The 27,979-nt window shown below is 51.6% G+C and overlaps 2 protein-coding genes across 2 annotated transcripts; one reads left to right on the top strand and one right to left on the bottom strand.

Annotated features, from left to right (window-relative positions):
* Nucleotides 1-87: 87 nt before the first annotated feature.
* On the bottom strand, nucleotides 88-22,605 carry PRSS54 (serine protease 54). The gene is made up of 7 exons (XM_044269339.1): nucleotides 20,847-22,605; nucleotides 20,631-20,764; nucleotides 5,249-5,307; nucleotides 4,529-4,685; nucleotides 802-1,058; nucleotides 537-658; nucleotides 88-465 (listed from the first exon to the last, which is right to left on the bottom strand). The coding sequence occupies exons 3-7, from the start codon at nucleotides 5,292-5,294 to the stop codon at nucleotides 88-90; spliced, it is 960 nt and encodes a 319-aa protein (XP_044125274.1). The 5' UTR covers nucleotides 5,295-5,307; nucleotides 20,631-20,764; nucleotides 20,847-22,605.
* Nucleotides 22,606-23,534: 929 nt separating this feature from the next.
* On the top strand, nucleotides 23,535-25,889 carry GINS3 (GINS complex subunit 3). The gene is made up of 3 exons (XM_044270693.1): nucleotides 23,535-23,754; nucleotides 25,092-25,325; nucleotides 25,547-25,889. The coding sequence occupies exons 1-3, from the start codon at nucleotides 23,587-23,589 to the stop codon at nucleotides 25,775-25,777; spliced, it is 633 nt and encodes a 210-aa protein (XP_044126628.1). The 5' UTR covers nucleotides 23,535-23,586; the 3' UTR covers nucleotides 25,778-25,889.
* Nucleotides 25,890-27,979: the final 2,090 nt, after the last annotated feature.

The raw sequence follows: 27,979 nt of genomic DNA, 5'->3' as shown, positions 1-27,979 counted from the left end.
CAGCCCTGCCTGGTACCCTGAAATCAGTAACCTGTGGGCACAGGGTGAAGTACAAGGTGGCAGCTACATAGGTTCCTCATGTTTATTTCATCTTGTAAGTAAAAGGACAATCGCGATGAGGTGGACATCAGGGCTGCGTGAATAGCCACAGGTTTTCGGGAGCTCGTTTCCATGGTAATAATCGTACAGCAGACCCTCGTCTTCCTCTTCACGAGGTTGGGCCTTCTTGACTGCAGATCGGAAGTGCAGTTGGTCGTACGCTTCAACCACAGTGTTGATGGTGACTGTAGGGATGAATGGCCGCCCTGCCTGCGTGGTACGAGATGAAATCCAGTCACTGTAATATGAGGTGCGAGTGTAGAGGACAGGAACATGGGACCTCATGCCAGCAGCGGGCAGGACTCCAGCCAGCAGCCATCGCTCCTCACCCTTCACCTGACAAGAGACCGGGCTGCCTTCTGTGCCCTGCGGACCAGACACATCTAGTGACCCTCACACGTTCTACACACAGGCTCCCAATGCTGACAATGACTTACCGCACAGCCACGCTCACCGCTCCCACGGTGGATACAGCACTCTGTAGACACAGTCCGCTGCAAAGGACAACGGTTCATGTTCTCCACTGACAACCTGCACCAAGACGTAGAGCCCGAATGTCCTGTCAGAGAACAGAGCAGAGGTCCTGAGCATCCGGTCACCCCCCTGAGCATAACAGCTGGCTCTGTACCCCGACCTCACCCCTTGCAGGCCCAAACTACCCCCCTACACCCAGGCAGTGCAGACCCTGGGCCCCGCTCTCACCTGACTCTTTCCAGCCTGTCCTCCCGGACACCGTGCAATTGCTGAGAGCAGAGTTGTGAGGGTCCAGGCTTGGGAAGCATATGGGTTGAACCCTGCGGCCAAATCGAATCTTTTCCCTGGTCATAAGCAGCATCAGGTCATTGCTGTGGAGAATCTCATCAAATTCCTCATGTATGATGAGCCTGTGGATAACGTAGGACGCTCTGCTGCCCATAAGGTCCAGCTCTGAGATTCCCACCACAACCGAGAGATCTCTCCTGAGGAGGACAGACAGAACGTATAGGAGCCCGGTCAGCAGCATTCAACATGGTAAGGGTTGTGCCAAGATTTAAACTTATCCCCTGCTGATCATGAGAACAGGGGTCCTGTGTCCCCCCCCCCCCCCCCCCCAAGTGATGATTGTACATGCACACCGCTCCATCCATTTCTATGGAGAGACAAAGAGAAGCCAAGTGCAGCGCTCACCTATCTCCACCATTCATATAGAGCTGAATGGATTGGCATGTTCGAGCAATACTCCATTCATATGGGGGTCGGGGGATACAAAGGACTCATGATCATTCCTGTGGTCAGTGAGGGTCCGAGCACGTGGACCCTTCCAATCAGACCTCAACCTTGAGCCTGTGGGTGGTGGATAACTTTAAATCTTGGCTCAACCCCTTTAACCCTAAAGATGGCCATACGTATCAGCTGTATATTGGCCTTAACCCTCTCGACTCTCCAACCATAGCAGATATCAAGGGGCATCGGGCTGTTGGGTTTCAACTTCCAGTCCTTTTGTTCATAGCAGATAAACTGCAGTTTGGAGAGGAGCAGTGGGGTCTGGAGGGAGAACAGAGCTGTGTGGAAGGGATAGAGGAGTCTGGAGGAGGACAAGGTAGTCTGAAGGGGTACAGAGGAGTCTGGATGGGGAGAGAGGGGTCTGGAGGAGGACAGAGCGGTGTGAAGGGGGATAGAGGAGTCTGGAGGAGGACAAGGGAGTCTGGAGGGGGGCAGAGGAGTAGGGATGGGGATAGAGGAGTCTGGAGGAGGACAAGGGAGTCTGGAGGGGGGCAGAGGAGTAGGGATGGGGAGAGAGGGGTCTGGAGAAGGACAAGGGGGTCTGGAAGGGGACAGAGGGGTCTGGAGGGGGGCAGAGGAGTCTGGAGAGGGATAAAGGAGTCTGGAGGGGGACAGAGGGGTCTGGAGGAGGACAAGGGAGTCTGGAAGGGGACAGAAGGGTCTGGAGGAGGACAGAGCGGTGTGGAGGGGGATAGAGGGTCCTGGAGGAGGACAAGGGAGTCTGGAAGGGGTCAGAGAGGTGTGGAGGAGGATAGAAGAGTCTGGAAGAGGACATGGGAGTCTGGAAGGGGACAGAGGAGTCTGGAGGGGGATAGAGGGGTCTGGAGGGGGATAGAGGGGTCTGGAGGGGGATAGAGGGGTCTGGAGGAGGGCAGAGGAGTCTGAAGGTAGCAGAGGGGTCTGAAGGGGGGCAGAGGGGTCTGGAGGAGGGCAGAGGGGTCTGGAGGAGGGCAGAGGGGTCTGAAGAGGGGCAGAGGGGTCTGGAGGAGGGCAGAGGAGTCTGAAGGGGGGCAGAGGGGTCTGGAGGAGGGCAGAGGAGTCTGTTGTGAAACAGGCGAGTCTGGATCAGGACAGAGGAGTTGGGAGTGAGACAGAGGAATTTGGATGAGGATTGAGGAGGGGGACAGGAGTCTGGAGGAGGACAGGGTGGTCTGGAGGATGACAGATGAGTCTGAAGGAGCACAGAGGGTTTTGGAGGGGGATAGAGGGGTCCGAATAGGGACAGAAGAGTCTGGAAAGGGGCAGAGGGGTCTGGAGGAGGACAGAAGAGTTTAGAGGGGGACAGTTGAGATGGGTCTGGAGGGGGACAGAGTCTGTCCCCCTCCACACCCCTCTGTCCCCTCCACACCCCTCTGTCCCCCTCCACACCCCTCTGTCCCCCTCCACACCCCTCTGTCCCCCTCCACACCCCTCTGTCCCCCTCCACACCCCTCTGTCCCCCTCCACACCCCTCTGTCCCCCTCCACACCCCTCTGTCCCCCTCCACACCCCTCTGTCCCCCTCCACACTCTCCTGTCCCCCTCCACACTCTCCTGTCCCCCTCCACACTCCTCTGTCCCCCTCCACACTCTCCTGTCCCCCTCCACACTCTCCTGTCCCCCTCCACACTCCCCTGTCCCCCTCCACACTCCCCTGTCCCCCTCCACACTCCCCTGTCCCCCTCCACTCTCCCCTGTCCCCCTCCACACTCCTGTCCCCCTCCACACTCCCCTGTCCCCCTCCACACTCCCGTCCCCCTCCACACTCCCCTGTCCCCCTCCACACTCCCCTGTCCCCCTCCACACTCCCCTGTCCCCCTCCACACTCCCCTGTCCCCCTCCACACTCCCCTGTCCCCCTCCACACTCCCCTGTCTTCCTCCACACCCCCCTGTCCTCATCCACACCCCCCTGTCCCCCTCCACACCCCTCTGTCCCCATCCACACCCCCCTGTCCTCATCCACACTCCTCTGTCCCCCTCCACACTCCTCTGTCCCCCTCCACACTCCTCTGTCCCCATCCACACTCCTCTGTCCCCCTCCACACTCCCCTGTCCCCCTCCACACTCCTCTGTCTTCCTCCACACCCCCCTGTCCTCATCCACACTCCTCTGTCCCCCTCCACACCCCCCTGTCCCCCTCCACACTCCTCTGTCCCCATCCACACTCCTCTGTCCCCCTCCACACTCCCCTGTCCCCCTCCACACTCCCCTGTCTTCCTCCACACTCCTCTGTCCCCCTCCACACTCCCCTGTCCCCCTCCACACTCCCCTGTCTTCCTCCACACTCCCCTCTCCTCATCCACACTCCCCTGTCCTCATCCACACTCCCCTGTCCTCATCCACACTCCCCTGTCCTCATCCACACTCCCCTGTCCCCCTTCACACTCCTCTGTCCCCCTTCACACTCCTCTGTCCCCCTTCACACTCCTCTGTCCCCCTTCACACTCCTCTGTCCCCCTTCACACTCCTCTGTCCCCCTCCACACTCCTCTGTCCCCCTCCACACTCCTCTGTCCCCCTCCACACTCCTCTGTCCCCCTTCACACTCCTCTGTCCCCCTTCACACTCCTCTGTCCCCCTCCACACTCCTCTGTCCCCCTCCACACTCCTCTGTCCCCCTCCACACTCCTCTGTCCTCCTCCGTCAGGATATCTCCTTTGAAAATAAAAGGGCTGGGTAAATCCAGTATGCTCAGTTCTTTTTTTCCCTCTGGATTGGGGGGACAGTTGGGACACCCTGAAATTTTTTAGTGCTGGTTCACACAGTGAGTTTCACAATGTCAAAATCTGCAGCCGTTTTTCACTGTTAATACTGGAATATAGATAGACCTACTGAATGGAGCTGTGATCGGACACCTGCTGTGTTCCAGCTCCGGCCACCAGACTTCTGTCCATTCTTGGTGTGGTTGCGGTTATAACCATGGCCACATGGGTTGCAGTCTGCCTCCTATTGACAACAATGGGAGGCAGATTCAGAGCTGCTGCCAGTGGATTTTTGGTGTAGCATCCATGCCACTATCCCGCCAGCAAAAACAAAGTCCAGTGTGAACGGGGCCGTAGATTGTCGGCTATCAGTCATCTAATGCGTATGGTCACCTTAAAGATCACTCCAGAACGGAACAAACACCAGGAGGATCTCATGGATCATGGTGGGGAGTGATTCTAGAATATTCTCTGGAGGTCAGTCACCTCAGCTTCAGAGCAGATGGCGCCGTCACTATCCAGAATTCACTTATGATTGCTCCCCCTGCAAGATGGGATCCACTGTAGTCCTGAACTGATGCCAACCACGGAAAACTGGAGAGATCGAGGAACCGTGTCTTCAGTCCATTCAACGTCCCACAGCCTACAAGACACAGAGCCAGCACTGGTCAGCCATACTGCTGGGTGCACCCAGACTGGAAGAGTACAGGGCCGGACCAGAGGTAGGTAAGGGCAGGAATCCACACAGGGCACCAACTCACAGCAAAGATTGGGGGGTCAATTTTTTGCTTTAGTGACTTATTGCACCTCACATTTTCATTTCATCTCCCCTCGCCCTGCGGTCTCTTCTCCCCCTCGCCCCGCGGACTCTTCTCCCCTCGCCCCGCGGACTCTTCTCCCCCGCGCCCCGCGGACTCTTCTCCCCCGCGCCCCGCGGACTCTTCTCCCCCGCGCCCCCTTCCCCCCTCTTCTTCCTGCGCCCTGCGGACTCTTCTCTCACAGTATCTCAGAGTGTAGATCTTTGTGATGATGGCGCCTGTCGCAGCCCCTCATCCACCGGCTTGGATCTGCTTATGGTTTCCCTTTAACCTCTTCTTTGTTAATGGCCCAGTTGCTATTTTAATAAATGTTATGGCTGGGGAGGAGGGGCAGGAAAATGCCTTGTCCCAGCCCTGGCACCACATGTAGGGTATGGCGGATACTCACTGGCAGAAGAGCGGCAGGAGCAGGCAATGAGGAACCAGCAGCACATCAGTACGTGGGCCCTGAAATACAGCAATGGTGTCAGAGGCAAACAGGAATGGGGCTGACACATGCAACTTATGGACATTTTTTCCTCACCTCATATTCACCTGTTAGGGCCAAATCTTAACTTAGGGGCCCCACATACAAGAAAAACTGCACTACCACACGTCTCCAGGACAGGGCACTGGACAACAGACAGCAATTGACATCCCTATCTCCATGGTAACGGAGCAGGCGGGAGCAACTGCAGCTCTGAATGGACGAGGAAGGCCGTGACGTCAGGGGGCGTGTCGTGAGGAAGGCGCGAAATGTTATCTAGGAGGTCCTCCTCCTGGAGTCAGTAATAGAAGCTGCACAGTCATTAGATGGAGGTCCTCCTCCTGGAGTCAGTAATATAAGCTGTACAGTCATTAGATGGAGGTCCTCCTCCTGGACTATAGAAGCTGCACAGTTGTTAGATGGAGGTCCTCCTCCTGGAGTCAGTATTAGAAGCTGTACAGATGTTAGATGGAGGTCCTCCTCCTGGAGTCAGTATTAGAAGCTGCACAGTTGTTAGATGGAGGTCCTCCTCCTGGAGTCAGTAATAGAAGCTGCACAGTCATTAGATGGAGGTCCTCCTCCTGGAGTCAGTAATAGAAGCTGCACAGTCATTAGATGGAGGTCCTCCTCCTGGAGTCAGTAATATAAGCTGTATAGTTGTTAGATGGAGGTCCTCCTCCTGGAGTCAGTAATAGAAGCTGCACAGTCATTAGATGGAGGTCCTCCTCCTGGAGTCAGTAATATAAGCTGCACAGTTGTTAGATGGAGGTCCTCCTCCTGGAGTCAGTAATAGAAGCTGCACAGTTGTTAGATGGAGGTCCTCCTCCTGGAGTCAGTAATAGAAGCTGCACAGTCATTAGATGGAGGTCCTCCTCCTGGAGTCAGTAATAGAAGCTGCACAGTCATTAGATGGAGGTCCTCCTCCTGGAGTCAGTAATATAAGCTGTATAGTTGTTAGATGGAGGTCCTCCTCCTGGAGTCAGTAATATAAGCTGCACAGTTGTTAGATGGAGGTCCTCCTCCTGGAGTCAGTAATAGAAGCTGCACAGATGTTATCTAGGAGGTCCTCCTCCTGGAGTCAGTATTAGAAGCTGTACAGTCATTAGATGGAGGTCCTCCTCCTGGAGTCAGTATTAGAAGCTGCACAGATGTTAGATGGAGGTCCTCCTCCTGGAGTCAGTAATAGAAGCTGCACAGTCATTAGATGGAGGTCCTCCTCCTGGAGTCAGTAATATAAGCTGTATAGTTGTTAGATGAAGGTCCTCCTCCTGGAGTCAGTAATAGAAGCTCTACAGTCGTTAGATGGAGGTCCTCCTCCTGGAGTCAGTAATAGAAGCTGTACAGTCATTAGATGGAGGTCCTCCTCCTGGAGTCAGTAATAGAAGCTGCACAGTCATTAGATGGAGGTCCTCCTCCTGGAGTCAGTAATATAAGCTGTATAGTTGTTAGATGGAGGTCCTCCTCCTGGAGTCAGTAATAGAAGCTCTACAGTCGTTAGATGGAGGTCCTCCTCCTGGAGTCAGTAATAGAAGCTGTACAGTCATTAGATGGAGGTCCTCCTCCTGGAGTCAGTAATAGAAGCTGTACAGTCATTAGATGAAGGTCCTCCTCCTGGAGTCAGTAATAGAAGCTGCACAGTTGTTAGATGGAGGTCCTCCTCCTGGACTATAGAAGCTGCACAGATGTTAGATGGAGGTCCTCCTCCTGGACTATAGAAGCTGTACAGTTGTTAGATGGAGGTCCTCCTCCTGGACTATAGAAGCTGCACAGTTGTTAGATGGAGGTCCTCCTCCTGGAGTCAGTAATAGAAGCTGCACAGATGTTAGATGGAGGTCCTCCTCCTGGAGTCAGTAATAGAAGCTGCACAGATGTTATCTAGGAGGTCCTCCTCCTGGAGTCAGTATTAGAAGCTGTACAGTCATTAGATGGAGGTCCTCCTCCTGGAGTCAGTATTAGAAGCTGCACAGATGTTAGATGGAGGTCCTCCTCCTGGAGTCAGTAATAGAAGCTGCACAGTCATTAGATGGAGGTCCTCCTCCTGGAGTCAGTAATATAAGCTGTATAGTTGTTAGATGGAGGTCCTCCTCCTGGAGTCAGTAATAGAAGCTCTACAGTCGTTAGATGGAGGTCCTCCTCCTGGAGTCAGTAATAGAAGCTGTACAGTCATTAGATGGAGGTCCTCCTCCTGGAGTCAGTAATAGAAGCTGCACAGTCATTAGATGGAGGTCCTCCTCCTGGACTATAGAAGCTGCACAGATGTTAGATGGAGGTCCTCCTCCTGGACTATAGAAGCTGTACAGTTGTTAGATGGAGGTCCTCCTCCTGGACTATAGAAGCTGCACAGTTGTTAGATGGAGGTCCTCCTCCTGGAGTCAGTAATAGAAGCTGCACAGATGTTAGATGGAGGTCCTCCTCCTGGACTATAGAAGCTGCACACATGTTAGATGGAGGTCCTCCTCCTGGACTATAGAAGATGCACATTTTTGAGGTGACATTTTACAGTCTTGATATTCTTAGACTATTACATGTATTTTTAATATAAATTAACGGTATTGAAGGCGAACACCCGGCCCAGATAAATAGATGTTACAGTCAGACGGGTACAATGCCGCCATCTCTTGTTATATGTGTTCACCGCGGCAGAGATCTCAGGACTTTTGGCCTCCATCTGGTATATGTCAGTGCACTGGAGAAAGGTGGATGTGGAACAGCGTAGGACATGCTGTAGGTTTATACAGTTGTATTTAGTCAAGTGCAGACTCACCATGGGCCCTTTCGGGATGATTCCTTGGGGGCCACCCAAGGTCTCCTCCAGGCAGATGGACAGATAGACAATGACCTTGGTGCATCAGGTACTTATGTGCCCGGCCAGAGGCCACAGCTGCCCTCAGGACTGAATAGAGAACTGGAGCTGATGACTCCCTGACCCACCGTTCACTAGGACTGGAACCTGAGGTAGTGTACGGGAAGCGCAGGTGGTCGTGAAGTGAAGACGTCATCTTGACTGCCTGTGCCGACACCCAGGTGGCGGTATAATGTCAATGCAACCAACTATGTCGGAAGACAGGTGTGGTACGGTACAGTATTTTTCACCCTATAAGACGCACCTATGTTTTAGAGGAGGAAAATAAGAAAAAAAATATTTTTCATCAGACCTCAGGTTAGACCAGCAATCAGACCCCCAATGTTAATAAGACCCCTCAGAGACAAAAAAAATAAATCGCCTTACCTCTCCTGCTCTGGACGCTGCTGCCGCCGCCCGCTGCTCCTGAGATCCAGTGCTCTTCCTACCGCGCGGTGCTGTGACCTGACACAGGGTGAAGTCACAGAGGGCGCTGACGTCAAGCTGTGTGCAGGACATAGACCAGCGAGTGGCGAGTACGGAGCCCACACAGGGAGCGCTGTATTCACTGGTCCTCCTGTATTACTAATGAGCGTTCCCATAATCTCAGCGCTCATTAGTATTTGCCCCATAAGACGCACTGACATTTTCCCTCCACCTTGGGAGGGGGGAAGGAGTAAAAAAAAAAAAAAAGTACGTCTTATAGAGTGAAAAGTATGGTATTTTGGTGCATTGGTAGGTACCATGGGCACAGTATTGAGGGGTACCGGGATGGGAAAGGTGATGGTATTTTGTGCTGAATTGTGGTACCGCCGCCTCCAGCACCGCGGGCCACTGAGACCCCAGTCCTCCCCTGTATGGTAATTGTATATACATCGATTTTATTCCATGGCAGCCGCGCGGAGACAAATGCCCAGATTTCACAAGATGCAACCTGTTCCAGTCCTTATCCTGAGCGGAGCAGATTGCACATTAACCCTTTACTCCCAGCATGGCGGCAGGAGCCTCAGTATCCCCTGTGCCGGACTGCCCTGGAAGCTCCACTATCACCCCCACAGTGTAAAGAAACTCTCTTCCAATTTCATGTTACAAACAAATCTTCCAGAAAAGTCGACTGTGTCCCACGTGCAGGTTTTAGTGAAATTTGATGTGGATTCCCCCTTTAGCTTCCAGATCCTGATGTGGATTCCCAGTATATCTGTCAGCTCAGCCCATGGGGGGGGACTTAGCAGAACCCCTTGGGCCAGAATAGTAGCGTCAACATTTTTTGCAAATCTAATTTTGAGGAAACATTTGCAGCTTCTCTGCCACCATTTGCACTATGGCAGGGCGGCCCTCCTGCTGCTGCAAAACTACAACTCCCAGCATGCCCAGACAGCCTACTGCTATCAGCCTACAGCAGGGCATGGTGGGAATTGTAGTTTTGCAACAGCTGGAGAGCCGCAGGTTGGCCATCCCTGCACTATGGTTAAGAGGTCAGGACATTTATCCAGGACACGTGCACCGGCTCCGGCACCTGTGCGCTGGAGACGCGATAATCTCCCCGACGGCTGCAGCGTCCGGTCAGGGGGGTCGTCAGATCCTTGGTGAAAAAAATTAAAGGGGACATTTATTAAGACTTTAACATGCCGGCCCTAATCTTTGGTATGGCATACACCACAATTAAGGCCGGGATCACATCTGCACTGTGAACTCTGGAGTTCTCTGTATCCGGTTTTCAGCCAAACATTACACGCCATTTTTTGTCTGGAGAAAGCCTAGTGAGTCGGGATCTGGCGGTGCGCGGTGGCGTCGGCTGTGCCGGATAGAGTTTACTCCGACAGTGTGTTCCTCCGCCAGAAAAGACTGGTGGACTTCACAATGCAGATGTGAACATGCGCTAAGCGGCGCGCGACTCTCTGTCACTAGCAGCCGCGCTATCAGACTAAGCGCGCAGACACACAGGTTTAGGGCACCTGATTACAAGACGGTTTGCCTTGTCCTAACAAGCAAATCACATGTTTGGCAGAACACGGCTGATACTTCGCACCAAAGCTCTGATCCTTTCATTAACACTTCATGGGTCTGCAATCAAAGCAGGCTGGATGCGGAAAGGGGAGGGAGTGGTCGCGGAAAGGGGAGGGCGTGGTCACGGAAAGGGGAGGGCGTGGTCGCGGAAAGGGGTGGGAGTGGTCGCGGAAAGGGGTGGGAGTGGTCACGGAAAGGGGTGGGAGTGGTCACGGAAAGGGGTGGGAGTGGTCGCGGAAATGGAAGGGAGTGGTCGCGGAAATGGAAGGGAGTGGTCGCGGAAAGGGGAGGGCGTGGTCGCGGAAAGGGGAGGGCGTGGTCGCGGAAAGGGGAGGGCGTGGTCGCGGAAAGGGGAGGGTGTGGACGCGGAAAGGGGAGGGAGTGATCATGGAAAGGAGCAGCGTTTTGGTGCAATCCAGATATCATTTTTGGGCCAAAAGGTAATTAGCATTTTAAGAAAAATGAAGCCTCGGATCAACAAAAAGGAAAACGGTGTTGAAATCCGGTGACCTGACGCTTCTCGCCCTCGGTTTGACAAGGTGGTCGCAGGTGACAGACTCCCTCCCGTTAGCTCGGAGCTAGCACACATTTCTGGTCTAATTTACACCAGTTGTTTTTTTTCCATAAATCACAATAAAATGCCCATTACTGCCTATTCCCCTCCGTAGGCGCAGAGCGATAACGAAACTACAGAATTTTTTTTTTTATTCTAAAGAAGGCCAAAGACCAATGTCATCTTTTCATTAAGGTATTTTTAAATCCTAATGGTATGTTTTGAATAAAAATATTTGCTTTTATGTAAATTTGTTAGAGATGCTTTAGTTCCAGCTTCATCTGATGCGGACGCAGGACAATGTGAGTGTACTCCAGCACTGGAGATGTCCGGACTCAGCTGTCATCATACCTTTTGTTTTCGGTACTTTTTATCCTGTTTTGGCGCTTTTCTGAACAACTACATATAAATACGACACCAATCTGTTATGAGGGAATATTTTATTTCAATCAAAAAATCTTTATACTTCACAACGTATTAACTTGCATGTAAAAATATACAAAATGCAAACAAACATAAAGCAAACGTCCACCCGGGGGAGCTCGGCCCAACCGTCCACCCGGGGGAGCTCGGCCCAACCGTCCACCCGGGGGAGCTCGGCCCGGCCCAACCGTCCACCCGGGGGAGCTCGGCCCGGCCCAACCGTCCACCCGGGGGAGCTCGGCCCGGCCCAACCGTTCACCCGGGGGAGCTCGGCCCGGCCCGGCCCAACCGTTCACCCGGGGGAGCTCGGCCCGGCCCAACCGTCCACCCGGGGGAGCCCGGCCCGGCCCAACCGGGGGACATTTATTAAGACTTTAACATGCCGGCCCTAATCTTTGGTATGGCATACACCACAATTAAGGCTGGGATCACATCTGCACTGTGAACTCTGGAGTTCTCTGTATCCGGTTTTCAGCCAAACATTACACGCCATTTTTTGTCTGGAGAAAGCCTAGTGAGTCGGGATCTGGCGGTGCGCGGTGGCGTCGGCTGTGCCGGATAGAGTTTACTCCGACAGTGTGTTCCTCCGCCAGAAAAAACTGGTGGACTTCACAATGCAGATGTGAACATGTGCTAAGCGGCGCGCGACTCTCTGTCACTAGCAGCCGCGCTATCAGACTAAGCGCGCAGACACACAGGTTTAGGGCACCTGATTACAAGACGGTTTGCCTTGTCCTAACAAGCAAATCACATGTTTGGCAGAACACGGCTGATACTTCGGCCCTCAGTGCACCAAAGCTCTGTTCCTTTCATTAACACTTCATGGGTCTGCAATCAAAGCAGGCTGGATGCGGAAAGGGGAGGGAGTGGTCGCGGAAATGGAAGGGAGTGGTCGCGGAAATCATACCTTTTGTTTTCGGTACCTTTTATCCTGGTTTGGCGCTTTTCTGAACAACTACATATAAATACGACACCAATCTGTTATGAGGGAATATTTTATTTCAATCAAAAAATCTTTATACTTCACAACGTATTAACTTGCATGTAAAAATATACAAAATGCAAACAAACATAAAGCAAACGTCCACCCGGGAGAGCCCAGCCCGGCCCGGCCCAACCGCCCACCCGGGGAGCCCGGCCTGTCAGTCCAGAAGGAAGGGTGCACAGAATGGTTTTGGCTTGATCTCTGTGCACCTAAAGGCTATGTAAACCTTTGGGGACATTTTTTTATTATTATTATTGCATTGCACTCATATAAACTAAAAATATTTTTTTAAATTGGTCTTTATTAAAAATATGTTGTCCTTTTTCTGTGCAGAGCTGAGATGCGCTAGTAGCGCCCATTTTCTATCTTTTCCGTCAGACCAGGAGCTGATGGGCTCCTTATCTCTGCTCTCTGACATTATAAACACTCAGATCATCTTATAAGAACGTGGACCAAATAAGTGTTTATGACCCGTTACTAATTTAGAGATAAGGTTTATTAGATGACGGCACAAAGTGAAAGTACCAGTCACAGAGTTAGGCTACATGCACACGACTGTATGTGTTTTGCGGTCTGCAAATTGCGTATCCGCAAAAAAAAACAAAAAAAAAATGATGACGTTCCGTATGGCATCCGTTTTTTGTGTGGATCCACTGTAATAATGCCTATCCTTGTCCGCAAACTAGAAAAAAATAGGACATGCACAATTTATTTTGCGGGGCAACGGAACGGACATACTGATGCGCACAGCACGCGGTGTGCTGTCCGCGTTTTTTGCGGACCCATTGAAATGAATGGGTCCGCATCCTATCCGTAAAAAACCCCCCCACAAAAAACGGAACAGACACAAACAACATTCGCGTGCAAGTAGCCTTAGAAAAACAGTTAACCCTTTGTGTCAGAATAGCGCAATTTTTTTTTAATAAAGGCCAATTGAAAATATGATTTTTAGCTAAAAATGAGTAAAATGCTATCAAACAAAAATTGCCTCGGAAGGTGTACGTAGCCTTAACTGCTCAGCTGCATTAAAAGTACTTTCTCTCCACAATGAAGCAACCAATCCACATAACAAAGGTAGGGTTTGAATCAGCAGGATCATACCCATCAGGCATTGTGCCTGGCGTATTAGGGTTGATCCTGCTGACATATGCTGTTTAACCACTTCAGCCCCGCTAGGTGAAACCCCCTTCATGACCAGAGCACTTTTTACACTTCGGCACTACACTCCTTTCACCGTTTATCGCTCGGTCATGCAACTTACCACCCAAATGAATTTTACCTCCTTTTCTTCTCACTAATGGAGCTTTCATTTGGTGGTATTTTATTGCTGCTGACATTTTTACTTTTTTTGTTATTAATCAAAATGTAACGATTTTTTTGCAAAAAAATGACATTTTTCACTTTCAGCTGTAAAATTTTGCAAAAAAAACGACATCCATATATAAATTTTTCGCCAAATTTATTGTTCTACATGTCTTTGATAAAAAAAAAATGTTTGGGCAAAAAAAAAATGGTTTGGGTAAAAGTTATAGCATTTACAAACTATGGTACAAAAATGTGAATTTCCGCTTTTTGAAACAGCTCTGACTTTCTGAGCACCTGTCATGATTCCTGAGGTTCTACAATGCCCAAACAGTAGAAAAACCCCACAAATGACCCCATTTCGGAAAGTAGACACCCTAAGGTATTCGCTGATGGGCATAGTGAGTTCATAGAACTTTTTATTTTTTGTCACAAGTTAGCGGAAAATGATGATGATTTTTATTTTTTTTATTTTTCTTACAAAGTCTCATATTCCACTAACTTGCGACAAAAAATAAAAAATTCTAGGAACTCGCCATGCCCCTCACGGAATACCTTGGGGTGTCTTCTTTCCAAAATGGGGTCACTTGTGGCGTAGTTATACTGCCCTGGCAATTTAGGGGCCCAAATGTGTGAGAAGTACCTTGCAATCAAAATGTGTAAAAAATGGCCTGCAAAATCTGAAAGGTGCACTTTGGAATATGTGCCCCTTTGCCCACCTTGGCAGCAAAAAAGTGTGACACATCTGGTATCGCCGTACTCAGGAGAAGTTGGGGAATGTGTTTTGGGGTGTCATTTTACATATACCCATGCTGGATGAGAGAAATATCTTGGCAAAAGACAACTTTTCCCATTTTTTTATACAAAGTTGGCATTTGACCAAGATATTTTTCTCACCCAGCATGGGTATATGTAAAATGACACCCCAAAACACATTCCCCAACTTCTCCTGAGTACGGCGATACCAGATGTGTGACACTTTTTTGCTGCCAAGGTGGGCAAAGGGGCACATATTCCAAAGTGCACCTTTCGGATTTTGCAGGGCATTTTTTACACATTTTGATTGCAAAGTTCTTCTCACACATTTGGGCCCCTAAATTGCCAGGGCAGTATAACTACGCCACAAGTGACCCCATTTTGGAAAGAAGACACCCCAAGGTATTCTGTGAGGGGCATGGCGAGTTCCTAGAATTTTTTATTTTTTTGTCGCAAGTTAGTGGAATATGAGACTTTGTAAGGAAAAAAGAAAAAAAAAGAAAAATCATCATTTTCCGCTAACTTGTGACAAAAAATAAAAAATTCTAGGAACTCGCCATGCCCCTCACGGAATACCTTGGGGTGTCTTCTTTCCAAAATGGGGTCACTTGTGGCGTAGTTATAGTGCCCTGGCAATTTAGGGGCCCAAATGTGTAAGAAGTACCTTGCAATCAAAATCTGTAAAAAATGGCCTGTGAAATCCGAAAGGTGCACTTTGGAATGTGTGCCCCTTTGCCCACCTTGGCTGCAAAAAAGTGTGACACATCTGGTATCGCCGTACTCAGGAGAAGTTGGGGAATGTGTTTTGGGGTGCCATTTTACATATACCCATGCTGGGTGATAGAAATATCTTGGCAAAAGACAACTTTTCCCATTTATTTATACAAAGTTGGCATTTGACCAAGATATTTCTCTCACCCAGCATGGGTATATGTAAAATGACCCCCCAAAACACATTCCCCAACTTCTCCTGAGTACGGCGATACCAGATGTGTCACACTTTTTTGCAGCCTAGATGCGCAAAGGGGCCCAAATTCCTTTTAGGAGGGCATTTTTAGACATTTGGATCCCAGACTTCTTCTCACACTTTCGGGCCCCTAAAAAGCCAGGGCAGTATAAATACCCCACATGTGACCCCACTTTGGAAAGAAGACACCCCAAGGTATTCAATGAGGGGCCTGGCGAGTTCCTAGAAATTTTTAATTTTTTGCATATGTTAGCGGAAATTGATTTTTTTGTTTTTTTTCTCACAAAGTCTCACTTTCCGCTAACTTAGGACAAAAATTTCAATCTTTCATGGACTCAATATGCCCCTCAGCGAATACCTTGGGGTGTCTTCTTTCCGAAATGGGGTCACATGTGGGGTATTTATACTGCCCTGGCTTTTTAGGGGCCCTAAAGCGTGAGAAGAAGTCTGGAATATAAATGTCTAAAAATGTTTACGCATTTGGATTCCGTGAGGGGTATGGCGAGTTCATGGGAGATTTTATTTTTTGACACAAGTTAGTGGAACATGAGACTTAGTAAGAAAAAGCAAAAACAAAAAAAAAAATTTCCGCTAACTTGTGCCAAAAAAAATGTCTGAATGGAGCCTTACAGGGGGGGGTGATCAATGACAGGGGGGTGATCAATGACAGGGGGGTAATCACCCATATAGACTCCCGGATCACCCCCCTGTCATTGATCACCCCCCTGGTAAGGCTCCATTCAGACGTCCGTATAATTTTTACGGATCCATGGATCGGATCCGCAAAACACATGCGGACGTCTGAATGGAGCCTTACCAGGGGGGGGTGATCAATGACAGGGGGGTGATCACCCATATAGACTCCCTGATCACCCCCCTGTCACGGATCACCCCCCCTGTAAGGCTCCATTCAGACATCCGCATGATTTTTTACGGATCCATGGATACATGGATCGGATCCACAAAAAACATGCGGACGTCTGAATGGAGCCTTACAGGGGGGTTATCAATGACAGGGGGTGATCAGGGTGATCACCCCCCTGTCACGGATCACCCCCCCTGTAAGGCTCCATTCAGACATCCGCATGATTTTTTACGGATCCATGGATACATGGATCGGATCCACAAAAAACATGCGGACGTCTGAATGGAGCCTTACAGGGGGGTTATCAATGACAGGGGGTGATCAGGGTGATCACCCCCCTGTCACGGATCACCCCCCCTGTAAGGCTCCATTCAGACATCCGCATGATTTTTTACGGATCCATGGATACATGGATCGGATCCACAAAAAACATGCGGACGTCTGAATGGAGCCTTACAGGGGGGTTATCAATGACAGGGGGTGATCAGGGTAATCAGGGTGATCACCCCCCTGTCACGGATCACCCCCCCTGTAAGGCTCCATTCAGACATCCGCATGATTTTTTACGGATCCATGGATACATGGATCGGATCCACAAAAAACATGCGGACGTCTGAATGGAGCCTTACAGGGGGGTTATCAATGACAGGGGGTGATCAGGGTGATCACCCCCCTGTCACGGATCACCCCCCCTGTAAGGCTCCATTCAGACATCCGCATGATTTTTTACGGATCCATGGATACATGGATCGGATCCACAAAAAACATGCGGACGTCTGAATGGAGCCTTACAGGGGGGTTATCAATGACAGGGGGTGATCAGGGTAATCAGGGTGATCACCCCCCTGTCACGGATCACCCCCCCTGTAAGGCTCCATTCAGACATCCGCATGATTTTTTACGGATCCATGGATACATGGATCGGATCCACAAAAAACATGCGGACGTCTGAATTGAGCCTTACAGGGGGGTTATCAATGACAGGGGGTGATCAGGGTGATCACCCCCCTGTCACGGATCACCCCCCCTGTAAGGCTCCATTCAGACATCCGCATGATTTTTTACGGATCCATGGATACATGGATCGGATCCACAAAAAACATGCGGACGTCTGAATGGAGCCTTACAGGGGGGTGATCAATGACAGGGGGTGATCAGGGAGTGTATATGGGTGATCACCCCCCTGTAAGGCTCCATTCAGACGTCCGCATGTGTTTTGCGGATCCGATCCATGTATCCATGGATCCGTAAAAATCATGCGGACGTCTGAATGGAGCCTTACAGGGGGGTGATCAGTGACAGGGGGGTGATCAATGACAGGGGGTGATCAGGGAGTGTATATGGGTGATCACCCGCCTGTCATTGATCACCCCCCTGTAAGGCTCCATTTAGACGTCCGTATGAGTTTTGCGGATCCGATCCATGTATCCGTGGATCCGTAAAAATCATACGGACGTCTGAACGGAGCCTGACAGGGGGGTGATCAATGACAGGGCGGTGATCAATGACAGGGGGGTGATCAGGGAGTTTATATGGGGTGATCATGGGTGATCAGGGGTTTATAAGGGGTTAATAAGTGACGGGGGGGGGGGGGGGGGTGTAGTGTAGTGTGGTGTTTGGTGCGACTGTACTGACCTACCTGAGTCCTCTGGTGGTCGATCCTAACAAAAGGGACCACCAGAGGACCAGGTAGGAGGTATATTAGACGCTGTTATGAAAACAGCGTCTAATATACCTGTTAGGGGTTAAAAAATTCGGATCTCCAGCCTGCCAGCGAACGATCGCCGCTGGCATGCTGGAGATCCACTCGCTTACCTTCCGTTCCTGTGAGCGCGCGCGCCTGTGTGCGCGCGTTCACAGGAAATCTCGCGTATCGCGAGATGACGCGTATATGCGTGACTGTGCGCCAGCCTGCCACCTCCGGAACGCACATGTGCGTTAGGCGGTCCGGAGGTGGTTAAAAAAACAAACAAAAAAAAAAAAACAACATGTCCCCACAGAATGCAGTGTAATCTGCAGGCAATAAACATATTACCGGATAACCCCTTTAACCCCTTAGGTGATGTCTGTTTTGGGCCTTACTGAACAAGCTTTTTTTTTCCGTCGTCACCTTCCAAGCGCTATTACTTTATTTTTCTGTCTACGTAGCTGTACGAGGGCTTGTTTTTTGTGAGACAAGTTGTCGTTTTTAATGATCCCATTTTGGGGTACATAACACTTTTTAATAGGGATCGACCGATATTGATTTTTTTAGAGCCGATACCGATAATCTGTGAACTTTCAGGCCGATAGCCGATAATTGATACCGATATTCAGTGCATTTTCATTTTTGAAATAAAAAAAAACTCCTACACAAATCTGCTGAAAATGATTTTCTTGTTTATTGTTAACGTTTAGCTTTTTTTTGTAAATATTTTTTTTCCCTTTATACTTAATATTTTGGCGTTTGTTTTTCTTCAAACTTTTTACTAACTTTTAGCCCTTGTCCTATTCACCCTGATGGATCTCTATTAGGGTGAATAGGACCTCGCACTCTCCCTGCACCCCGATGCACAGTGCACGCAGCAGCAGGGAGGTTACCATGGCAGCCAGGGCTTCAGTAGTGTCCTATGGTACCGATCGGAGCCCCAGGATTACTGCTTCCTTCTCCCCTGTGCTGCTGAGGGAACTTGGAGCACGCTGATAACAGCGCGATCCGTGTATCCGATTCGTTATCAGCATATCGGCAAAATAGATGCCAATAACTTTGAAAATCCTGAATATCGGCCGATAATCAGTCGATCCTTACTTTTTATAAAAATATTTGGGTTGCGACTAAGCAAAAAACAACAGCAATTCTGCCATTTGATTTAGGGCGTTCACCGTACAGGATCTTTTACATGATAGTTGTGTAGTGCGGGTCGTGACGGATGCGCTGATACCAACCATGTGGGGTAGATTTCATTTGTGCAATTTTTCCATTGAAAAGCGTTTTTTCTGTGAAAAATAAAAGCAAATTTTTTATTGGATAATTTAGTTTTTTTTTTAACCATTTAATAGTCCCACAAGGCAAGGCAAACTTTTGATTGCTTCTAAAATACAACACACTGGGGGAGATTTATCAAACTGGTGTAAAGTAGAACTGGCTGAGTTGCCCATAGCAACCAGATTCCACCTTCATTTTGCACAGCTCTTTTGGAAAACGAAAGGAGGAATCTGATTGGTTGCTACGGGCAACTCAGCCAGTTCTACTTTACACCAGTTTGATAAATCTCCCCCACTATTCCTATAGTGCATCATACTTTAATGTCAGTGCTATGCAGGGAGGCGCAGCCGGCTGGGGAACACTCGAGACAGGCTTGGGGCCGATACTAGGTCCAGGCCTGAATATATACACATCAGCACCCTGCAATCTCATTTGCGGGGTGCCGATGGGATACAGAGGGAGTCCGTTCCCTCTGCAACCGCTTACATGCGTCGGGCGCCATTGCTCACAGCATGTAAGGGGTTAAACTGCCCGGATCGGAAACGCTGGGACTGGGCTGCCATGAAAAGGCTGTGGCCTATTCTAAGGCCCCTTAACCCTTAGGATACTGGAGGTTTTTGTGTTTTTATTTTTCTTCCTTGTCTTCCTGGAGCCATAACTTTTTTATTTTTCTGTTCACATATCCATATAAGGGATTGTTTTTTGCAGGACAAGTTGTACTTTCTAAGGCCACCATTTAATATGGCATACCATGTAGTGGGCAGCGGGAAAAAAATCTAAATGGGGGTGAAATTGGGGAAAAAAAATGCAATTCATCCACCGTTTTATGGGTTTTGTCCCTACGGCGTTCCCTTTGCGGCAAAACTGACCCATGCCCTTTATTCTCTGGGTCAGTACGATTACAACTATACCACATATGTATAGGTTTTTTAGGTCTAAATACCATAAAAATAAATTAAAACTTTGAGGGGAATAAAATGTATTTTTTACATCACCATATTCTGACCCCCATAACTTTTTTTTATTGTTATATCTACTGAGCTGTGTCACTTTTTGCGGGACGACCTGTAGTTTTTATTGATACCATTTTGGAGAGTGTATGACTTTTTGATCACATTTTTTGGGGTAAGAGAAGCAATGAAAAAATGTTGAATCAGCCATTTTGATACCTTTTATATTTTAATAGTACGGGCATTTTTGGATGCGGTGATGCCCATGATGTTTATATTTTTTATTATTTATGTATTTATTTTTTTATTCTAAGAAAAGGGGGGTGATTTAAATTTTCATATTTCTTTATATATTTTTTTTTAATGTTTTTGTAGCCTGTGTAGGAGTCTACCACATTCACAAATTTTTTTCTTATTCAATATTACCACACTCTATACAGGAGGAGCATAGTTACATGTGAATTGCTAATGTCTTATGTTGGCCTGCCACCTGCTGGTCAACATCAGAATTGCAGCTCTAATACGCTGGGTCTCTTCTTTGAGACCTTGCGTATTTTTGTGAATTGCCGGCATCCCCATTGGGGACTGAGTATTGCGGAGGTGCTAGCGGCCATCTAGCAACCCATGTCCTCAGCTCTATGCACAAAATCCCGGTGACAGGTTCCCTTTAAGCAGCCGGTGGAGGTTACCTTCAGTCCCAATTTTTTTTTTCAAGACGACAAAGTTTGAAGTCGTATGTCTGTCATAGTCCGCAGCGGCTTCCATGGCGTTCCGTAACAAATGAAGTCTCTGCAAAACGAGCGTCATGTGCAGCGGCAAAGTCCTAAGGAAAGAGAAGAAGAGTCTCTTCACTGATAGGACAAGGGCAGCGCTCAACCTCAATATCTGGAGCATAATGCACGTACGATAACGTGTTAACCCCTTCGTGACCACTAGTACACCTTTTGTCCAAAGTGCTACACGGGTCGCCCTCAGCTTTCAGGTTCAATATAAAAATAAAAAAAACTGAGCTGTGACGGCTTCATGTGAGAAAAAAGCCATCAGATGAACTAAAAAATGGGGGAAAAAGCACATCCATTCAATCCCAATTATTGGTATCAATTATGATCGGTTTGGGTGAGATCCATGAGAGATCCGTTATTCTCATGTACTTTTTCTCCGGTGAAAAATAACGGAAACCTGACGGATCTGTGTCCCATCTCGCCTTAGTAATGGTGGGATGAGACAACCCCTTTAAGAACAAAACAAAAAGAGAAATCCGCGCTGCTCAGAATAGGTATAAATTCAGATTTAGGAGTAAGAAAGGAGCGTCTTTCCTCAGGATCCTGCGAGGATTATCACAAAAGTCGATGCTCTAATCTCCTAGAGAACAGAAGAAATGGCCGACGTAGTGAAGTCCCGTCATAAATACACGGACGTGTTCTACTCACAAGATCCATAAAACAACAATCATGTAAAATGTCCACGTCCTCTCATCAGACGCCCGACCCGGGCTTCGCCTCGGCTTCGTCAGGGGCACCGCAGCGCAACTAGTGAACATTGATTCGGGACTGGAAGTTTGCTGCAGATTGCGGGTTAGTTTGTCCTTGCGGTTTTTGTTTTGTTGTATTTTTTTATTCAGTCTTTCTTTTTGTATATTTAGTTAGGATTGAGTATTCGTTTGTCGCTGTATTTTATTGGTAAGACCTTTAAGAACAAAGCATAGCCACATCTCGGAGCACACGTACCGACCGCGATCGTGTCCCCCCTACGACTCCCTGTAAGCCACCCTCCAGCTATTAGTTTACATCCCACACGTTTCCACAAAGGGTGCCACAACGGACATCCGACCAACCTAGAACCCGTCCTAGCACCTGCCCCAGCACAGGCTGCCCCCTCACAGCCTGAGAGCTGCTCTGGGTGCCACAACGGACATTCGACCAACCTAGAACCCGTCCTAGCACCTGCCCCAGCACAGGCTGCCCCCTCACAGCCTGAGAGCTGCTCTGGCTGCCCACACACTGCACCTCATGCTGCTCCCCAAATCCTATTTTCTCTCCTATTACATCTGCAAATTCTGCAGGCGATTGTCGGGGAGGGAAGCGTTCCTTTCGGAAATCGCCTGCTTATCAGTAGAGGAGACGGCTGCTATTACATGCCGCGATCTCCTCCACAGTACAGGGAGCAGTGATCAGTAATGCCATCGCTCGTCCCCATACTGAATCATTGTTTGTTGAAAGACTCCGATTACCCAGTGAACATTCATCGGGAAGAAGGTGGCGGTATTACACTGCCAGATCGTCGCTAACGGGCGTTCATTCGAATGCTGGTTAGCGATCATCTTCACGATTATCTGCAGGGGTAAGAGGGCCCTGACCCTAATGCACATGGTTCCCTTACACCCACTTTCTCATCCCGAAACCCAGGACCCACAAGGTGATCCTGAGCAGCTCCCTAAAGAGTATCGTTGCCTCGTACTGAATAGACCTCCATGACCCCCGACACTCACAGCCTCCTGACTGCTCTCCATTCTGCCCGCCCCTCAAAACTGCCCCCTCCACCAGTGTTTGCCCTCTATAAACTACAATCCAAAGCCACTGGACCGACATATCCAGCCCCAGAGACTCAACCACACAGCCCTGCACGTCCTGTTATCACACCCGTCCTCTGTCTGTACAGGATCCGGCCATGGAGTGCTCCTGCCCCCGTAGGCACCACCGCCCCCCTCACCAGCACCCGTGACCCCCACCGCCCCCCTCACCAGCACCCGTGAACCCCTCCGCCCCCCTCACCAGCACCCGTGAACCCCACCGCCTCCCTCACCAGCACCCGTGAACCCCACCGCCCGCCCCACCTGCCCCCATGGACACCACCGCCCCCGTGAACCCCACCGCCTCCCTCACCAGCACCCGTGAACCCCTCCGCCCCCCTCACCTGCACCCGTGAACCCCACCGCCTCCCTCACCAGCACCCGTGAACCCCACCGCCCGCCCCACCTGCCCCCATGGACACCACCGCCCCCGTGAACCCCACCGCCTCCCTCACCAGCACCCGTGAACCCCACCGCCCGCCCCATCTGCCCCCGTGAACCCCACCGCCCGCCCCATCTGCCCCCGTGAACCCCACCGCCCGCCCCATCTGCCCCCGTGAACCCCACCGCCCCCCTCACCAGCACCCGTGAACCCCTCCGCCCCCCCCCCACCTGCACCCGTGAACCACACCGCCCCCCCTCACCACCCCCCGTGACCCCCACGGCCCCCCTCACCTGCACCCGTGACCCCCACGGCCCCCCCTCACCACCCCCCGTGACCCCCACCGCCCCCCTCACCTGCACCCGTGAACCCCACCGCCTCCCTCACCTGCACCCGTGAACCCCACCGCCTCCCTCACCTGCACCCGTGAACCCCTCCGCCCCCCCCCCCACCTGCACCCGTGAACCACACCGCCCCCCCTCACCACCCCCCGTGACCCTCACCGCCCCCCTCACCTGCACCCGTGACCCCCTGTGTACTCGGCACCTGCTCCAGCAGTAGCCCGTCCGCCAGCACTTCCATCCTATACACATCTGGTCATGTGACCATTAAGGAGCATGTGACCGGTGACGTCACAAAACCTCCTTCTCCCCCTGTGTGAGGCGCCGTAGTTTGAGTTGGGACTGTGCGCGGGATGTGGGAGTCCTACGAGCCGGTGGAGGCCAGCCTGGGCCGGGAGGAGAGCTTCCTGTCCCTGGGGGACCTGCTGATGTCTCAGGAGAAGCTGCCCTGCCGGCTGGAGAGCGGCTTCCCGCGCCTGGGCTTCCTGGAGAAAGGCGGAGACAGCGACCACATCCCTGAGGTGACCCCACAAAGTGCAGCCCCCCACATCATGTTGTGCCCCCACATGCCTGAGGAGACCCCCCACACCATGCGGCACCCCCACATGCCTGAGGAGACCCCCACACCATGCGGCGCCCCCACATCCCTGAGGAGACCCCCACACCATGTGGCACCCCCAGTACCCCACACACCATGCGGCGCCCCCACATCCCTGAGGAGACCCCCACACCATGCGGCGCCCCCACATGCCTGAGGAGACCCTTACAACATGCAGCGCCCCCACCTGCCTGAGGAGACCCCACAACATGCAGCGCCCCCAGTACCCCACACACCATGTGGCGCCCCCACATCCCTGAGACCCCCACACCATGCGGCGCCCCCACATCCCTGAGGAGACCCCTACAACATGCGGTGCCCCCACATCCCTGAGGAGACCCCCACACCATGCGGCGCCCCCACATGCCTGAGGAGACCCCTACAACATGCAGCGCCCCCAGTACCCCCACACCATGCGGCGCCCCCACATCCCTGAAGAGACCCCCACACCATGCGGCGCCCCCACCTGCCTGAGGAGACCCCCACAACATGCAGCGCCCCCAGTACCCCACACACCATGCGGCGCCCCCACATCCCTGAGGAGACCCCCACATGCCTGAGGAGACCCCTACAACATGCAGCGCCCCCTGTACCCCACACACCATGCGGCGCCCCCACCTGCCTGAGGAGAACCCCACATCCCTGAGGAGACCCCCACACCATGTGGCGCCTCCACATCCCTGAGGAGACCCCCACACCAGTTCAGGCCGTACCTCGGGTGACAGATCTGTGTTCTGCAGTCGTACGTTTCCTGTACCGTCCTGCAGTGAAGGGCCTGGAGGCTGCCACGTCTGCGGCCACGCTGCCTTCAGGTGGTCACCGGGTGCAGAGCTCTCTGGTCGGGGCCGGTGCATCAGCCGTGCTGCGAGGATTTTGATGGTGAAAAGGAAAGTGCCGCTCAGAAAATAGATGGTGTCACGAGGACAGGTCTGGGGGCAACGAGGGTCGGCACCTGACTCTGTACCCTCTGCAGCACTTGCCACCCTGCTAATGGTGCCCCCTCTCCCCAGTAGTCGGAGCAGGGCCCCCACATGCAGTCTCCTGGAGCTTCCATGACGTGGCGCCTGCTGTCGGTAGTGTCCAGCATTAGGAGCGGTGAGCGCTGTGACGGCTGGAGCCGAGCTGTATGTAGAGCGCTGGTCTCCACTGTATATCGTCCTGCCCGCTGTAGGGGGCAGCTCGTCCTGTGTGATGGGGGGCCGTCTTTGGGGTCACCCCCTCCTTGCAGTTCTGTGTTAATGCCTCCATTCTCCTGACCAGGGCACCAAGATGGAGATGCCGCTGTGGCTGGTGAAGGGTCTGTATGACAACAAGCGAAGAATCGTCTCTGTGGAGCTCCCAAGGATCTACCGGGAGGGCTGGCGCACCGTGTTCAGCGCCGACGCCAACGTGGTGGACCTGCACAAGATGGGGCCACATTACTACGGCTTTGGCTTTCAGCTGCTGAACTTCGAGAGTCCCGAGAACGCAGAGATTGCCAAGACGATACTGCAGGTAAGGTAGAGCGGCCATTCCACCTTCCCTTGTGGTGGGCATCATTGTAGAGGTGAGCGGGATCGGTTTCTTCTGGGGTCCCTTCTCGTGCAGCCCCCACTATTAGAAGCAGGGGCCCTGTGGGCGTTTATCGTGGGAGGATAGCCGCCGGGCTGATGTCCGGTTCTTCTGTTCTGCCGCCATCAGACTCTTCATTGTACCTTATGGGCTTTGTTTTCCAGACATTCATCGGTCGCTTTCGTCGCATCATGGACTCTTCTCAGAACGCTTACAATGAGGACACGTCTGCGCTGGTGGCGCGGCTGGATGAACTGGAGCGTGACTTGTTCCGGGCCGGACAGAAGGGCTTGAATGCTTTTCAGAGCTGGGAACGGGGGACTGCGGCTCAGATCACAGCCTCCAGCCTGGTGCAGAGTTACAGGAAGAGGAAGTTTAACGAGGCTGATATGTAATGGCTACGTGTGAGGGGCCCGGGGCCACAAAGAGACTAGCAGCGCTGGGAGCTGCGGGGTGAAGCTGTATGTAGCAGGGTGACTCCTCTGTATAAAGGACCATGCACAACAAGCTGCTGTCTCTGTCCCATCACTGCAGGTCAGAGGGATTGAGGCGTGTGATGGCGCGGTCTCCGTGCGCCATCCGTAAGAGGCTAATGGTGCTCTGCGTATAGGTACGTTTGGCATAGGCGAAACTTAAAGGGGATGATGAGCTATCCTCGGGATACGGCACCCACCGCCCATCATTCTCTTCACGGTTCACCCTGCAGCGCCTCCATCCCTGGGATGATGTAACTACATCTGATCCGCACCATTCAAGTGAAAGGGGCGGTGGTGTCAACGGCGAGCAGGTAAACCGCAAAGAGAATCCGGAGCGACAGCTGATCGGTGGGAGCTGGACCAGAAGCCAGTTTGATATTGCTGAGCGATCCAGAGGATAGGCCATCAACATCGGAAACCAGACAACCCCTTTAACGATGGCACGGGTGTGAACAGAGCCATCGACAGGAGTCTGTCTGTCTGCGCCGCTCCCTGTTGCATCCCCGGAGCCATGAGGGACCACCAGAGCCGCAGAGGAGTGGGGTCTAAGGCTACACCCCAACGAGTTCTACAGGATCCAGTTAACCCCTGAGACTGACAGGCTTTGACCCTCCAGGAGCGGAGGCCGGTCCGATGGCTGGGAATACGCTGCTTCTAAGGCTACTCTCACACTGGCGTTTTGGCTTTCCGTTTGTGAGATCCGTTCAGGGCTCGGCGGTCCAAAACGGAGCAGTTTTGCCCTAATGCATTCTGAATGGAAAAGAATCCGCTCAGAATGCGTCAGTTTGCCTCTGATCCGTCTCCATTCCGCTCTGCCTGCAGCGTTTTGGTGTCCGTCTGACGAAGCGGAGCCAAACGTTATAATAACACAACCGCATGCATCCGTCTTGAACGGATCCGGTTGTATTAGGTCTTCTAGAGCCACGACGGATCCGTCTTGAACACAATTGAAAATCAATGGGAGACGGATCCGTTTTCTATTGTCAGAGAAAACAGATCCGTCCCCACTGACTTACATTGTGAGCCAGGACGGATCTGTTTTCTCTGACAATAGAAAACGGATCCGTCTCCCATTGATTTTCAATTGTGTTCAAGACGGATCCGTCGTGGCTCTAGAAGACCTAATACAACCGGATCCGTTCATGACGGATGCATGCGGTTGTGTTATTATAACGGAAGCGTTTTTGCGGATCCATGACGGATCCGCAAACAACGCTAATGTGAAAGCAGCCTAACCTGTCCTGTAGGGAGAGGACTGCAGCGCGCAGGGCAGATGGGGGCAGTGTTATCTGCAGCACCCTCCTGACACTGTGCAGACAGCTTTCTCCTGAGCGCTCTGCTGTATTCTGCGGTTAGAGGGAAGGGGTTCTCGGTGCACAATCTGCTGGAGCGGAGCCTGAGATGCCCCCCTGACAATCTGTACCTGTGCTCCTTAACCCCTTCATGGCTGGGGCGTCTGGGAAGTTTTACATTGTTTTGACAGAACGTCTGAATGATATAATTCCTGTACCCACATATGACTCCAGATTAGACACCGCCAGGTGCACTCACGGCCACGCGTGTGCACCACACGTTTATGGGGGGGGGGACTCCTGGGTGGCAGTCGGTGCGGTCACTAAATTTATGGAGGGGCAACTGATGTACAAGAAGAATCTACCTACAATCCCCCCAAATCTGAGGCCACTGCAGGAATCAGAAACTGAAGAGTCGCCATAATGGTGCAGCCTGTCGGAGTATTCCTGGGGGTAATCTGAAGTCTGAAAGACCCCCCCAACGCCCGGGCCCCTCGTATACATTACTTACCTGCGTCGTTCCGGATCCCTGCACGGCCGTTGCGTAGATCAAAACATCCAGTGATGGTGACCAGCTGCTAGGAGGGGCTCGTCCCTGCCTGCGGCCCGCACCCCCTCCCCGGTCACCGGATGTTTGGATCCACACGACAGCGAGATGCAGCGGCGGCCGTGCAGGGATCCGGACCAACGCAGGGGGCAGGTAAGTGTAATGTATACGAGGGGCCTGGCAATTGGGGAAGGGGGAATCTTTTACACTTCGGCTAACCCCTTTAACCACCTCAGCTCCCCCTAGCTTAAACCCCCTTAATGACCAGGCCACTTTTTACAC

Source organism: Bufo gargarizans, chromosome 10 (genome assembly GCF_014858855.1).
Source record: "Bufo gargarizans isolate SCDJY-AF-19 chromosome 10, ASM1485885v1, whole genome shotgun sequence".
Classification (NCBI taxonomy): domain Eukaryota; kingdom Metazoa; phylum Chordata; class Amphibia; order Anura; family Bufonidae; genus Bufo; species Bufo gargarizans.
The sequence above is the reverse complement of the archived record's forward strand: the minus strand, read 5'-3'. Positions and strand labels throughout refer to the sequence as shown.

Bases quoted from the DNA above. Each gene is read 5' to 3' on its own strand.
- GINS3 (XM_044270693.1), top strand. From the start codon at position 23,587: ATGTGGGAGTCCTACGAGCCGGTGGAGGCCAGCCTGGGCCGGGAGGAG. The intron at 23,755-25,091 runs GTGACCCCACAA...TCTCCTGACCAG, and splicing joins ACAGCGACCACATCCCTGAG to GGCACCAAGATGGAGATGCC. The intron at 25,326-25,546 runs GTAAGGTAGAGC...TTTGTTTTCCAG, and splicing joins TTGCCAAGACGATACTGCAG to ACATTCATCGGTCGCTTTCG.
- PRSS54 (XM_044269339.1), bottom strand. From the start codon at position 5,294: ATGTGCTGCTGGTTCCTCATTGCCTGCTCCTGCCGCTCTTCTGCCA. The intron at 4,686-5,248 runs GTGAGTATCCGC...TGTGTCTTGTAG, and splicing joins CTCCTGCCGCTCTTCTGCCA to GCTGTGGGACGTTGAATGGA. The intron at 659-801 runs GTGAGAGCGGGG...GTTCTCTGACAG, and splicing joins GACAGGCTGGAAAGAGTCAG to GACATTCGGGCTCTACGTCT.